This window comes from Cryptomeria japonica, chromosome 6, assembly GCF_030272615.1.
Source record: "Cryptomeria japonica chromosome 6, Sugi_1.0, whole genome shotgun sequence".
Classification (NCBI taxonomy): domain Eukaryota; kingdom Viridiplantae; phylum Streptophyta; class Pinopsida; order Cupressales; family Cupressaceae; genus Cryptomeria; species Cryptomeria japonica.
The window spans coordinates 544,316,741-544,331,476 of record NC_081410.1 but is presented as its reverse complement, the minus strand read 5'-3'; the positions used below and the strand labels follow the sequence as shown (position 1 = coordinate 544,331,476).

The 14,736-nt window shown below is 38.4% G+C and overlaps 1 protein-coding gene across 1 annotated transcript; it reads left to right on the top strand.

The window, feature by feature from the left end:
• Positions 1–10,199: 10,199 nt before the first annotated feature.
• LOC131073047 (uncharacterized) lies at positions 10,200–10,634 on the top strand. Its single transcript, XM_058009410.1, has one exon. The coding sequence runs from the start codon at positions 10,200–10,202 to the stop codon at positions 10,632–10,634; it is 435 nt and encodes a 144-aa protein (XP_057865393.1).
• The last annotated feature ends 4,102 nt before the right edge of the window (positions 10,635–14,736 follow it).

The following is a 14,736-nucleotide window of genomic DNA, read 5'->3' as shown; positions in this document are numbered from 1 at the left end:
TACTATAGGAAGTTTATCAAGAACTTTAGTCAAATAAAAAGGCCATTGTATTCTTTATTGACAAAGGATGTTGAGTTTGAATGGACAGTTGAATGTGAAGACACATTTTCTAAACTAAAAGGAGCCTTGACTCAGTCCCCTGTGCTTAAAGGACTTGATTGGTCAATTCCTTTTCACATTCATACAAATGCATCCGATTTTGCAATAGGAGCAGTTTTGGGGTAGAAGCAAGGAGTTTTGGAAAATGCAATTTATTACATTAGTTAAAATTTGCAAGGACCATAACTGAATTATATTGTTACTGAAAAGGAGATGTTAGTTGTCATCTATGCCCTTAATAAGTTCAGTCGCTATATAACTAGATATCAAATCTTTGTGCATACTGATCATGCAGCCATCAGGTATCTCATGAACAAAAGCTCCATTACAAGTAGATTAGCAAGATGGTTTTTGTTAATGGAAGAATTTGATATTACTATCATAGATAAGTCAGGCAAAGCAAATGTAGTGGCAGATTTTCTGTCAAGGATTCTATAGCGTCCTAAAATTGCGACACTTGCAATTTCGACTGCATTTCAGTCTTCACGATGGCGACGCAACACGCAACCTGAATGGAGACCCCGAAACCTGATTATGACACCAAAAACTGCATTTTCTTGCACCCTGGCCTGAACCTCCTTTGCACCCTGTTGTCCCGGGAGGTGGGACCAGAGCGCCCAGCGCCCTAGTCCTTTAGGACCAGGGCGCCCAGCACCCTGGTCCCTGGGTCCTATTTTGGGCCCGGTCTCTTTTGGACTTTGGGTCTTTATGTTTGCAAATTGGAAAATTATCTTTCCTGGTCGGCCTAAGGTCGGGAAAATCAGTCTATCAGCCCTAAATGACAAGTATATAAACTACATTTTCCTCTCTCATTTGGATAGATACGATACATGAGGGAAAAAGCGTGGAAACTATATTCAATCATTCAAGCATTCAAGCATTCAAGCATTCAAGCATTCTTTCAAGCAATTGATCATTCTAAGTCTCCATTCAAGGCTAAGTGTTGCATTCAAGACAAGGATTCAACCATTGAAGAGGAGATCACATACTACATGCTACATACAACATACAACAATACAACAAACAACAACATCTATACCTTCGCACATAAGGATACAAACATCCTTACAACAAGGTATTAGCACTTGTTTTACATTACATTTACAGCAATTTCTCATTTCTTGGTTAATTCCAAAACCAGGGTTTGACCTAAGGGCAAACCCCTAATCCCTAACCCCCCAATCGTCTTCGCTTTTCTGTGTGTAGGTTGCAGGTACGCGGCTGAAATTGAAGATCTGGAATCCTTGTGCAGAGACGAACAGATCCCCCTTCGTTTCGCGGATTTTTCGGAGGACCGTGTGCACGTCGGGCGCCATCGTCCCGACAACTTTTGCTCAAATTTGCAGGACAGCGCCGTATCGACATTTAATTCCAGGTCCGCAGCTTCATCCTATATCCCTATCTCAGTTTATAAGCGAATCTTCGTCACTTTCTATGCATTCCTAGCTTAATTCTTCTATCAACATTCTTTACAAAAGAGGGTAGCCTTGCTTTCTTAACCCTTGAAACACATTTAGCATCCAATCTTGCATTGTGTGGGATTGGATCTTGTGGGTTTCAACCCCTCTTTTGAATGTAAAGTCTCTCCCCTAAGTGAAAACCCTCAACCCTAGTGAACCTCCCTTCTCTCTCCTTGGAGTTGGAAGAGGGGAGAGCAACTAGGGTTCGATCGCGATTTTTCCGCTTTACATTTTGGTGAACCCGACGTGAACATCCTTTCTGATTATTCATAATTAGATCTGAAAATTGGATTCCTTGATTACATTTCCATGTTTGATCTTTTGCAAAATTTTAGAGGTTAATTGCATAAAAACCCTAAATTTTCTTTTTAGTAATTAAGCTTGCGAAATGTTTAATTGTTGATGCTTGTTTCAGATCTGCCCTTCTATTACAAATTATCAATTCATATTTGTGCTTTAATTTTGAAAATTAAGTGGTTAAGTGTCAAAACCCTAATTTTTGAAACCCTCTTGATTCAACCTTTGTCCGACAATTTCATTGATCAAAACACCTCCAAATCAGCTGTAACTTTGGATTCCGCAATAAAATCATAATATCTTTCATCCCTGAAAATTTGGAAAAAAGTTGCGAGGACCGTGTGCACTCCGAGCGCCATCGTCCCCGACATTTTTTCCAAAATTTCGGGAGCGAGATCTTACAGTATTTTTCTACTAAAATCCAGAATTTTGGCTGATTTTATCAATTTTAACACCTTCAAAATTACAGTCAAAGTTGGTCTAGCGATTGCTTGGATTAAGGCTTCTAATCATTCAAAAATTGTTGAAATTGAAATTTGTGTCAAAATTGTGTTTCTTACTGTCCTAAATCTGAAAAGTGTGTTATCATTCATTCGAAATTTCAGTAATTCATTCAAATTTTTGCAATTTGTGACTTTTGAAATTAAGTGCTTAGTTACAACAACTTTGATTTCCGCTTCCAAAATCGAATTTTGCGTGAAATTGAATCAACTTTCAAATTTCAAAACTTGCATTGCTTTTGGTATTCCCTCTAAAATCATAAAATTCAAAATTTCAGTTTCCCTCTCTTCTTCAAAATTCAAATTTTGCATTTTTCGACAATCTTGGTAGGGTTCAATTTTGAGATTGCAACTTTAATTTGGCCTATCTACAGATCGTAAAATCACTCAATTTTTTTAGGTTAGCTGTAAAATCATCATAACTTTCATCCCTGCAAATTTCGAAAAAAGTTGCGAGGACCGTGTGCACTCCGAGTGCCACGGTCCCGGACATTTTTTCTGAAATTTTGGGAGATTGTTCTGATTGTATTTAACAGCTTAAATCTGGAAGATTGGCTGGCTTTACTGAAATTTGCTACCTCTAAAATTCAAAATCTTCTCTCTCTCTTTAGTGCATGAGTTTTACAACAATAAGCCCTGTAAGGAAGTTAAGTAGCGGAAACAACTTCCTACACTAACCTTGAGAGGAGGGTAATGCAAAACTTTTTCAGATCATTACAACAGTTATAGAAAATAGAAATAGATATAATAACATTCATACCACAACACAATGATTTACGTGGGGAAAACCCTTTTGGGAGAAAAACCCCACCCTCCAAAAGCAGCTCAATATTTTATTTAGCAATCAAAAACAGATTACAACATACTTGCAGAGCAAGCTCTTCGCAGGAGTAGCACTAAACAGAGATTCAGAGGCAACTCAATAGCCATAAGACTCTTACACACAACCTCTATCTCTCACACCTCATAAATAGGAGATACAATACAAGAAACCGTCAAACGGTATTACAAAACCATGGGCTAAAACCACCCAATAAGGTGTAGCCGACCTTATCTTCCTTCTAGATGCCCTATGACATGTTAAAGCACACATCAACACGTGTCGCTCCCTTTTTACAGCTCATTTATGTATTCGATACAAATTATTTTTCCTATTTCAAGAGTACAAACTTCCGGAGGCCATAACTTGAGAACCGGGTGTCCGATTGACGAACCGTTTGAAGTGCCGGAAAGCTCGCGAAGTACTCTATCACCTCATAACCGGATTTTCCGGTTACGGCCACTTTTCAGGGTGTTTTGGAGCCTCTAAAGTCCCCAAAATTAAGTTTAAACATTTTATTGCACCCCTCCAAGACGAAAACTTTAATATCTTCAAAACTAGCTGTGACCTTGCGACGCAACTTTACCGGAATGCTTATCTAACCAACCAGAAGCTTTAGGGAGAGTTTCGCACCATTTCGTACTCAAATGAAAACTTACTATAAATAGTAACCTCGCATAAATGCAAGGTTGAGACACCATTTTTCCCAACAAGCCCTACCTACACTATTCCCGTTAGACGAAGCCTTAGAATTAAGTCCTTCCAAGGTTTAATTACTGAGGAGATGGAACCTAATTTGAATGGCCTTTTTAACGAGGACATGGGTAATTCCTCTAATCCTCTTAATGATGAAGAAGCTCTCCATGAGGTTTCTGTAGAACAACTTTCAAAATTGGATAACCAATTTGACGATTTTCGACAATGGATGTCTCAAGAATACCCTGATAGTCAAGCTCTTCCTTTAATTGAGGGTCTAAAACGTATGCTTCAAAGTGATAAGAATGGAATTGATACTTTGCGTGGTATTGCACACATTGTGGATTCGAATGTGATGCCTATGAAAAGTTGTGCCGAAACCTTAGGTTATACACAACCTCCTACTCAAGACAATCGTTCTATTCCTTTGACGACTTCTATTGCTAGCATACCTACTTTTACATCAAACATAATGACTACTTCAATACAAGACATTCCTCCTATGATCACTAGTCATGGGGGCAATCCTTCTCCTTCAATCAACCCTCTTCCTTCATTCAATCCAACTTCTTCATTCATTCCTTCAATGAGTGTCCCTATTATATCTCCACAAATGAACATGACGCAAGGGGGCAATTCATTTAACCATTCCATCCCTCCTTGTAGTGTTCCTCCTGTCCAATCATCTCCTATGAATAACTATCATAGTGTCCCACCACCTTACTCTCTACCTTCTTTCAATAACATAACACCTCCATCACAATCTAACACGTCTAATATGAACTCTTCGACTGAAGCGACCATTAACAATCTTGCACAAACTGTCTCTTCTTTACAGCAACAAATTGCCTCTATGAATCAATCTAAGTTTAGTGTGCCCACATTTGATGTCACGAGCCCACTTTCTCTTGATATTGTTCGAGCTATTCCCCCTAAACATGTTGAAATTCCACATTTGGAGCTTTATAATGGTAAGGGTGATCCTCTAACACATGTTAAGACCTTTCAAACAATATGTACCGATTTTGCTTATGACCAAAGGTTGCTTGCATAACTGTTTACTAGAATATTAAGAGACAAAGCCCTACAATGGTATTGCTCGTTGCCTTCTTATTCTATTACTTCTTTCGAACAACTTGCAAATGCTTTCATTCAACAATTTCAAAACAATATAAGTCCTAAAGTTACTTTGATTGATTTAATGCATTGTAAACAAGGTGTTAAAGAAAAAGTGACTGATTTCATTGGTAGATATAAGCATTTGTATGCTCAAATTTCTTTTCCAGTGCCTGACAATGATATTCAAAGAATCTTCATTTCTAATTTACAAAAAGATATTCGAGACAAACTCCTGTTTTCTGAGTTTACTTCTTTCCAACAGTTGTGTGCAACTCTTCACAATTATCAACTGACTGTGAGTCAAATGGAACAATCACATCCTATGACTCCGAGTGATAAGGGTGATAGTAGTCAACAACCATTTGGGAAGTTTAAACCGAACAGAGAGTCCATTAAATTCAATGAAAACATCATCATCAACAATGTGAATGCAGCATCAGGTGTGTCTCCTATTTCTAAGTTTTTCAAGAGAGAAAGAAAGTTTACTCCTTTGAATGAATCATTGCATAGTATTATGAATAAGTTATTGGAACAAAATGTCCTTACTCTTCCTCCTATAAGGCAAATTGATCCTGCAAAGATTACTTCACCTTATTTTGATAACAAATGTTTTTGTCAATTTCATCGTCAACCTGGGCATGATACTGAAAAATGTTTTTCTTTAAAGGGTAAAATTCAAGATTTGATTGATAATAATACTATCTCTGTTTCTGGTGTGAATGATAAAGGCAACAAATCTGTAGCTCCTCCTAACCAAAATCTTCAGATTTTCACTGATCCATTACCTTCTCATACCTCTAATGCGATTGATACTACTGATTCCTCTGTCTCACCTGATGATCTCGTGTCTATGACTCCGAATGTGATTAATTTTGTGAAGCAACAGAAAATCCCTAAAGAACCTTCCATCACATTTGATTCCAGTGAAACTATCAAAGCACCTGATGGTCCTTTATATATAGTTGCAAAAGTCAAGAATACACCTTGCCGTGGAGTGCTTATTGACCCTTCTTGTATGGTTAATGTCATTACTGAAGAATTTCTTTTTACTTTGCAATTGAATCAAGTGATCTATGATGAAACAAATGTGGTTGTGAAATTATTTGATGCATTTTCTTCTCCTACAATTGGTTCTATTACATTACCTATTGAGGTCCATAACAGGTCCCTTGATGTGAACTTTGCTATTATTCCATCTTCCGAACAATTTCGTGTGAAGCTTGGCTATCCTTGGCTATCTTCCATGAAAGCTATTGCTTCTCCTATTCACAAGTATTTGAAATTTCCCCATAATGGTGAAGTTGTTATTGTCAATCATAGTCTCTTCAAACCAGCTGAAAGAACCTCTAGTGTTCCTATTGATTACTTTTGGCCTAAACAATTCCAATCTCTTCCTCCGCGAAGTGATCATCTTTTTAAATCTTATCAAAAGTGGAAAACAGATATGATCCTATCTCTAAGTGAACCTAGAACACCCAAACTTGATATTCCTATCATTCTTGAGAAGGAAGTTCTTCCTTTGAAAGATAAAACCAATGTCTTTCCTCAAGAAGATTCCCAACCCATTCCTATGGATGTGACTATGCCTATATCTAATAAACTTCCTAAGAGTAGACCTATCCCTCCTCGTCATGATGGACTTGGTCTCCTTCCTAAACCAAAAATTCCTCCTTTATATGGAGCAGTTCCTCCTCCTTCCTTCTATAGAGAGAAGAGACCTTCTTCTTCTCCTATTATCCAGCCTAAGAGACCACAACCTAAACACCCAAGTGATAAGGATGAGAACATTCCTCCTCCTCAATCTTCTCCACTTCCTACTAAGATTAGATGAAATCGTTCTGCACGTGAACGCCGACGAAAGCATCGTCTTAGAGCTCAGGCAGCTGCCTTTCAAACTTTGCAATCCCCAAAAACACCTTCAACAAGCATTATTCCATTTTCTCCTCAGCCGGCGATTGAGCCGAAATCTCCTAAACATAAGATGCATGATGGTCTTGATCTTGTGCGAGTCAAAGATCCTATTTTTATAAATCTTGATGATGATATGGATGAAAATGTTATTCATGATGCAAATGTTACTTCTCTTGCTTCTGATAGTGAATATGAACTTGTTGATATTGATAACCATTTATCTAACGAATTTTCTAAAGCACTTATCCTAGCTCCTAAACAAGAACATTGTGGCTCGAAACATGAACATAGCCCTTGTTTGGATCTGGTGATAGCTCCATCTGCTATGTTGGATGTTCCTCCTCTAGCGTGTTCCCTACCTTCCCGAAACATTGATCAGCAAGATCGGGGGGTAGATGACGTGCTAGACTAGTTTCATTAGCATAGCAGATTCTCTCCCCCTCTCTTTTGTCACTTCTTCTATATGTTATTCTCATTCTTCTATTTGTTGTCCTTAGTGTTGTCTACTTGAGGACGATACAAAACATTGAGATCTCTTTTGGTCTCTCTCATGCTGACTCAAAAGACACATTTGTTCCCTTCTTCTAGGTGACCTTCCTTGATTGGGGAATGAAGAAAAATTATGCATACATACATATGATATACATGAATTATCATACAGCATACTGACCCCGAGGAAAGCGAAGTCACCTTGTGCTTTGTGTTTTGTGTCTATTATCCTTGGGCTAAATCCTTGTGATAACGTGCTCCTTTCTCATTTCTAATATGTATCACTACCTTATAGCAATCACCCCTGGTGAGGCATGTGCGATCGCTTTAACGTAGGGGGGCATACATCCCGTTCATATCTTTTCAAGATACTTGAAAATTTCTTGACAAATTTAGCTTTGCCTTGAAAATTTTTGATATCTTTCTTGCATGACTCATAGTGAGGGAACCTTACTACTGACAGTCATGGTTCTCCCTCGTGATCTTCCCTTTTACTTTGTCAATCAAAGTCGTAAGATCCTTAGTCCACTGGGGGCTTGGTGTATCTTGCCTCCTTGACGTGGTGAAAGTCTTTCAATGTTGTTTCCTTGTACTTTACCAGAAGTATTGGCGTGCAATTATACTCCCGCTAAAGTGGGGGCTAAATGTAGCGTCCTAAAATTGCGACACTTGCAATTTCGACTGCATTTCGGTCTTCACGATGGCGACGCAACACGCAACCTGAATGGAGACCCCGAAACCTGATTATGACACCAAAAACTGCATTTTCTTGCACCCTGGCCTGAACCTCCTTTGCACCCTGTTGTCCCGGGAGGTGGGACCAGAGCGCCCAGCGCCCTGGTCCTTCAGGACCAGGGTGCCCAGCGCCCTAGTCCCTGGGTCCTATTTTGGGCCCGGTCTCTTTTGACTTCGGGTCTTTATGTTTGCAAATTGGAAAATTATCTTTCCTGGTCGGCCTAAGGTCGGGAAAATCAGTCTATCAGCCCTAAATGACAAGTATATAAACTACATTTTCCTCTCTCATTTGGATAGATACGATACATGAGGGAAAAAGCGTGGAAACTATATTCAATCATTCAAGCATTCAAGCATTCAAGCATTCTTTCAAGCAATTGATCATTCTAAGTCTCCATTCAAGGCTAAATGTTGCATTCAAGACAAGGATTCAACCATTGAAGAGGAGATCACATACTACATGCTACATACAACATACAACAATACAACAAACAACAACATCTATACCTTCGCACATAAGGATACAAACATCCTTACAACAAGGTATTAGTACTTGTTTTACATTACATTTACAGCAATTTCTCATTTCTTGGTTAATTCCAAAACCAGGGTTTGACCTAAGGGCAAACCCCTAATCCCTAACCCCCCAATTGTCTTCGCTTTTCTGTGTGTAGTTTGCAGGTACGCGGCTGAAATTGAAGATCTGGAATCCTTGTGCAGAGACAAACAGATCCCCCTTCGTTTCGCGGATTTTTCGGAGGACCGTGTGCACGTCGGGCGCCATCGTCCCGACAACTTTTGCTCAAATTTGCAGGACAGCGCCGTATCGACATTTTACTACTAATTCCAGGTCCGCAGCTTCATCCTATATCCCTATCTCAGTTTATAAGCGAATCTTCGTCACTTTCTATGCATTCCTAGCTTAATTCTTCTATCAACATTCTTTACAAAAGAGGGTAGCCTTGCTTTCTTAACCCTTGAAACACATTTAGCATCCAATCTTGCATTGTGTGGGATTGGATCTTGTGGGTTTCAACCCCTCTTTTGAATGTAAAGTCTCTCCCCTAAGTGAAAACCCTCAACCCTAGTGAACCTCCCTTCTCTCTCCTTGGAGTTGGAAGAGGGGAGAGCAACTAGGGTTCGATCGCGATTTTCCGCTTTACAGATTCAAACACTAGACAATAACGAGGTCATTAATGATTATTTTCTGGATGAGCATCTATTTTCTATCATTTGAAATAATCCATGGTATGCTGACATAGCCAACTACCTATCAGCTAACAAGACACCCTCACATTTCTCACCCAATGAAAAAAGACTACTGGTAGAAAAGAGTTTCAACTTCTCATGGATAGCCGATTGCTTATTTTACACAGGACCATATCAAGGCATTGTGTAAGGGAAGATGAGACATATGATATACTTCATGCTTGTCATGATGAACCTTGTGGAGGTCATTTTGTAGCCAAAAGAACATCTTTCATGATATTAACTACAAGGTACTATTGGCCAACCTTGCACAAGGATACAGTTAAATACACCAGGAAATGTGATAGGTGTCAAAGAATGGGCAGACCAACTCGGTCTGATGAAATGCCTCTACACCTTCAGGTGGTTGTTAATCCATTTGACAAATGGGGCCTGGACTTTGTTGGGCCAATCGATCTACCATCAAATGGTCGCTCCTACATTCTTGTTTGTACTGATTATGTTACTAAATGGGTAGAGGTCAAAGCCTTCAAGCATGTCTGAGATAATAAGGTAGCTAAGTTCTTATATGAAGAAATCTTCACTTGGTATGGAGTTCCTAGAGAAATAGTAAAATATCAAGGAGCACAGTTTACTTCCACTCTAATCATAGCCCTGGTTAATGAATACAATGTCGGGCATAGGAAATCCACTCCTTATCATCCACGGGCTAATGGACAAGCAAAGATTACTAACAAGGATCTTGAATCAATATTGACAAAAATAGTAGCACTCAATAGAAAAGATTGGTCTAGCAAACTCTTTGAGGCTGTATAGGCTTATAGAACCACCTGGAAAACTACGTTAGGGTTTACACCATTTCAAATGGTATATGGAACAAAGGCAATGATGCCTGTTGATTTTGAATATAAAACTTTGAGAACAGCTATTTCCTTAGATATGACACTTTCTATAGCACAAAAAGAAAGGATCATGCAGCTTAATGCTTTAGATGAACTAAGGAAATTTTCCCTGCAGCATACCGAATATGTTCAGAATCAGCGCATGAAGTGGCATGATCACTATATCAAGGATAAATCATTCAAGTCGGGTGATTGGGATCTTCTCTATGATTCCAGGTACAAAGATAACTTGGTAAAATTACAAACAAAATGGTTAGGCCCTTATAAGATGGTTGAAACATTTTCTAATGGTGTTGTCAAATTATCTATGATAGATCCTGTTAAGTTTAAATTGTTAGTCAACGGTCATCAGCTACGCCTATACCATAAACCTCTGAGAAAAGATGAATTTCTATGACAGTTTTCCACTACCAAGCATGTCGAGATTCCTACTGACAACTTTGTCATCACCACTCCATCTTAATATATTTTCTGCATGATCATAATAAATACTTCCGCATCTTGAGGGAGTCCTTTTCTGCATAATAAATATTTTATTTCCTATTCACTCATTTTTTTCCTTTCACTCCATCCATTTGCACCTCATTTTCCATGCATGGCAGCTCAATATCCTCCAATTGCAGTCATTCTTATGTGATGTCAGGTACGCTCGTGTATAATTATTTTTGTTGCATGTATATATTTAAACCATATTAACTCTAATTATGATATTTTACGTACAGTCATTTTTCATCCTCCTCCGCATGTGTGGACACCAGTCAAACCTTAGGTTGGGAGGGCGAAGTACACTGATAATTACTCTAGCAAATAATTTTGATGTCCTCTCAGATTGCATTTTATTTTTCAAATTTTTGGTTTGAGGTGATATCTTTTATTCTACTTGTCTATCTTCTTAGAGTTATTGTTAGAGTGCAGCTAGGTTCCGACCAAGAAAAGGCACATTGAGTATATTATAGTGTGAAAATTAGTGCAGAGACTGAGCAGATTTACACCATTATAGAGTTGAAAGTGTGACCACTACAATGGGTGGTCCGCTTGTTCGACATGAGCTGACGGTCCATGAAGTTCTTCTGCAAGACCAAGATTGTGAACCAATATTCCATAACAGTGGATGGTTGTATTATTTTTTAAAGTTGGCAGATTTTAATGAATAAATTGTGAGGGAATTTTCCCAGCACACTTTCAAATGGCAAAGCTTGGGTAAAAGGTTTGAAAGTGGTGGTTACAAAGGAACGAATAACAGAGGTAACTAGGTTACCAACAGATGGGACAAATACTCAGAATCCAAGGATGCACGCAGTGCAAGAGCAACATTTACACATTTAGGAGATCCCCCATTAGTGGTAGATAGACAAGGAACTAGGAGAGAATCCCTTCCGCTTGAATGGAGAGCAGAAGCATTGTATATTTTGAAGTATTTAACTTGTGAAGGAAGGTTCTCATGTCTACATTCTCATCACTTTAAACTCCTAAGTCATCTACGCCACAGAAGAAGGATGAATGTTCCAAGCCTATTGTACAACCTTCTTTCTATAAGTGTAACAGAGACCCAGAGAGGTAGGCCTCACTTTGTTTCTCACCATTGCCTAATTAAGCTATTAGTTGAAAAATATTTGAGAGATGTTTCTCCAATGCTTTGGAATGAATTTGTTGAAACTATAATGTTTAGGGTAGAGAACATGGTTATAGAGGAGCCACTTCCATCTTAGGAACAAGAAAACCTTCAAAAACCTGGTTCCCCTCTTGAACCCTCATCCTCTATGATATCATCAAAAAAAATTATTCCTGCAACAGAGGAACCCTTACAAGAAGAAGCTACAGTAGGGGTTCCTTCTCAAAGTCTAAGAAAAACTAGGGCTACCACACAAAAGGGAAAGGGCAAAGAAAAACAACTTGACATAGAACATAAGGAAAAGGAAAGTAAAAGTGAGAATTTACTCCCTCCTACAGCCAAGAAAAGAAAAGTTGTAAGACCAGTTCCTCCAGTAACTGTTGAAGTACTTGAAGAGTTGGCTACAAGAAGTAGTCCTGCAACCGAAAAAGGAAAATCTCAAAGAAGCAGTGGTAGGCTTTGTAAAAAGCTTAAAAGCCAAGACCAATCAACAGAGACGAATATTACCATCTTGATTGACTCCCCAAAACAAGAATGACACAATCCAATTCACCATGATATCCCTCCTTCTCCACCTAATGAACCTCAAAGGGAATGTGAAGAAGAGGAAGAACTGCAAAATATGGGGGAAGAGAAGAAACTGCAGCTTCAGGAAGAAGAGGAACTCTCGAATATAGAGAAGCCACAGAAAGAAGTAGGTTTTGAAAGACTGAAAAACTTAGCATCTGTTGTAGAGCAGGTTATTGAAGCAGGGAGTAAAGTAGAAAGGAAGAAACCTAGGGCACCTATTCATAGACCACCTACTTCCCTCACTAGTCATGTGGTGGGACTTGCTCTTTATGAGGATTGGGAACTAGAAAAGGTAAAAATGCAAATGATAATCGATTGGCAGAAGAAAGTTATTGAACAAAAGGACGACAAAATAGCCCAGCTTAAAGCTAAGGTGGAAACAATAGCCACCATGGTACCACAACTGATGCAATCTCGAGCTCCTCCTCATATCTACTCTATATTTAAAATAACAACACATCAGTTTCCAAATGGTGAGGATTGTCAGGGATTTAAGTCCCTCATTGCAAACACCAGAAGAATTCTATAATGCTTATCAAATATCTGCTACAACAATCAAAAATTTACTTTGTGAACTGTATGTACATAACTATGTTGTTCCTAATGATGTTGATTGGAATCCTCTCCTTTACATTGGAGATATCCAATTGAGGGCTCTTATGTCATGGATGCAGAATGAAATATCAAGGGGAGAGCAGTTTTAGGTGCATTACAAGGAAGAACTTGAGCTTTCATTGCCTTTGAGGGCTAAATCAAGGGAACCTAGGTGACTTTACTTTGATTGGCAAAAGATTGTATATGAGCCAAATTATGCAAAGGAAATCCTACCCCTGAGGGAAGAAGTGTATAAAGAATATGAACAAATGGCTCCAAGGGAAGGACATGAAGCAAAAGGGCATATAGCCCAGCGCTGGAATAGCCTAATAGATGAATTAAAACAATATGAGCCACACTCTGTGCAAAATTACCATGCAACATTAAACATAGCACCCAAGTATATGCACTTGGGAAGAACAAAGGGATGACATTGGCTGCCTCTTAGTTTTCAGCCTCCAATCCTCATATGGCCACTAATGGGATACAGGGACAGTGACCTGCCATACGGTGAAGCAGCAGAATGTACCAGGTGGAAAAGATTGGAGAAAATGAAAGGATTCTACTGGAGCTTATCAAATGGCAGTTTTGGGTAGGTTACTCCAGGCAATTTCTAAATCAATGCCAGAATCCAAAATTTTCTTGTTGCTGGAGGATCAATAAGAAGTTAGGTTAGGGGGAGATGATAAGCCTAAATAATGGCTCTATTTTGATATATTTTTGTTATAATACTCATGCCTAGGTCTTATTATTAGATGACATTTGGATTATAATACTCTCCTAAGTTGATATCTTTTAATTGTTTTTGAAACTAGTTTAACTTATACCTAAGGATGTCATATAGTGGTTTCAAATTATCTATCTATGCAAATATCTAAAATCAATTATAAATATGGTTTACATTATATCATGTTAGCATTAGTATATACACATGTTTGTTGTGCGTGTTAATATCTTGATGCAGGGTCAGCAAAGGTGAAGTAAAGACAAATGGTGGTTTAAAGGAGCATCAAGTATATAACCGCAATCCAGACCCAAATAGAGAAATGCTATTTTGATCGAGGCCACTTGACCAGTTCTTCAGCTGATTGATTTATAAAAATATTTATAACTGTTCCTAGTGGATCTTAGATCTAGGAGGTGGTCATGCTATATTTTCTCAGCTACGGGACATATGTTGTTCTGTTGTCCTACGCTGAATTCTTCTTCTCTTGTTAATAAATCTTGTTCACCTATTCCATAAGAATGTGGTCGATCAGTTAGAAGTTTGTTATAAGTTTTCCTATAAATAAAGGGATCTCTCTCCTCTTGGGGATAGTAGAGAACGACCATAATATTTTGTAATACATAGTCTTCTGGTGTTATGTATGTATTTTTCCAGTCAAGATGAAATAAAGAGATCAACATGATTTTGGATGATTAGATAATTGTAATCTGAAGTTTGGGAAATACTCATTCAAGGGGGCCCACTTGGTGAGTAATCCTTTGTATGTTTTAGTTAGTTTTCATACTTATGTAGTAGTTGTTTATGTAGTTGTTTGTTCCTGCAGCCATAGGAAATAATTCATGTGTCTGTTCTTGCAGCCACAACAGTAGAGTAGTTCCTGCTGCTTGCCAGAACTTTATCCTTTAATAGTAGTTGTTTAAAGTAATTTTCAGTTGCAAGATTAAGTATTAGTTCACTTGAGATTTCATGTGTTTCCTTTAAGAAGAATTTCATTTC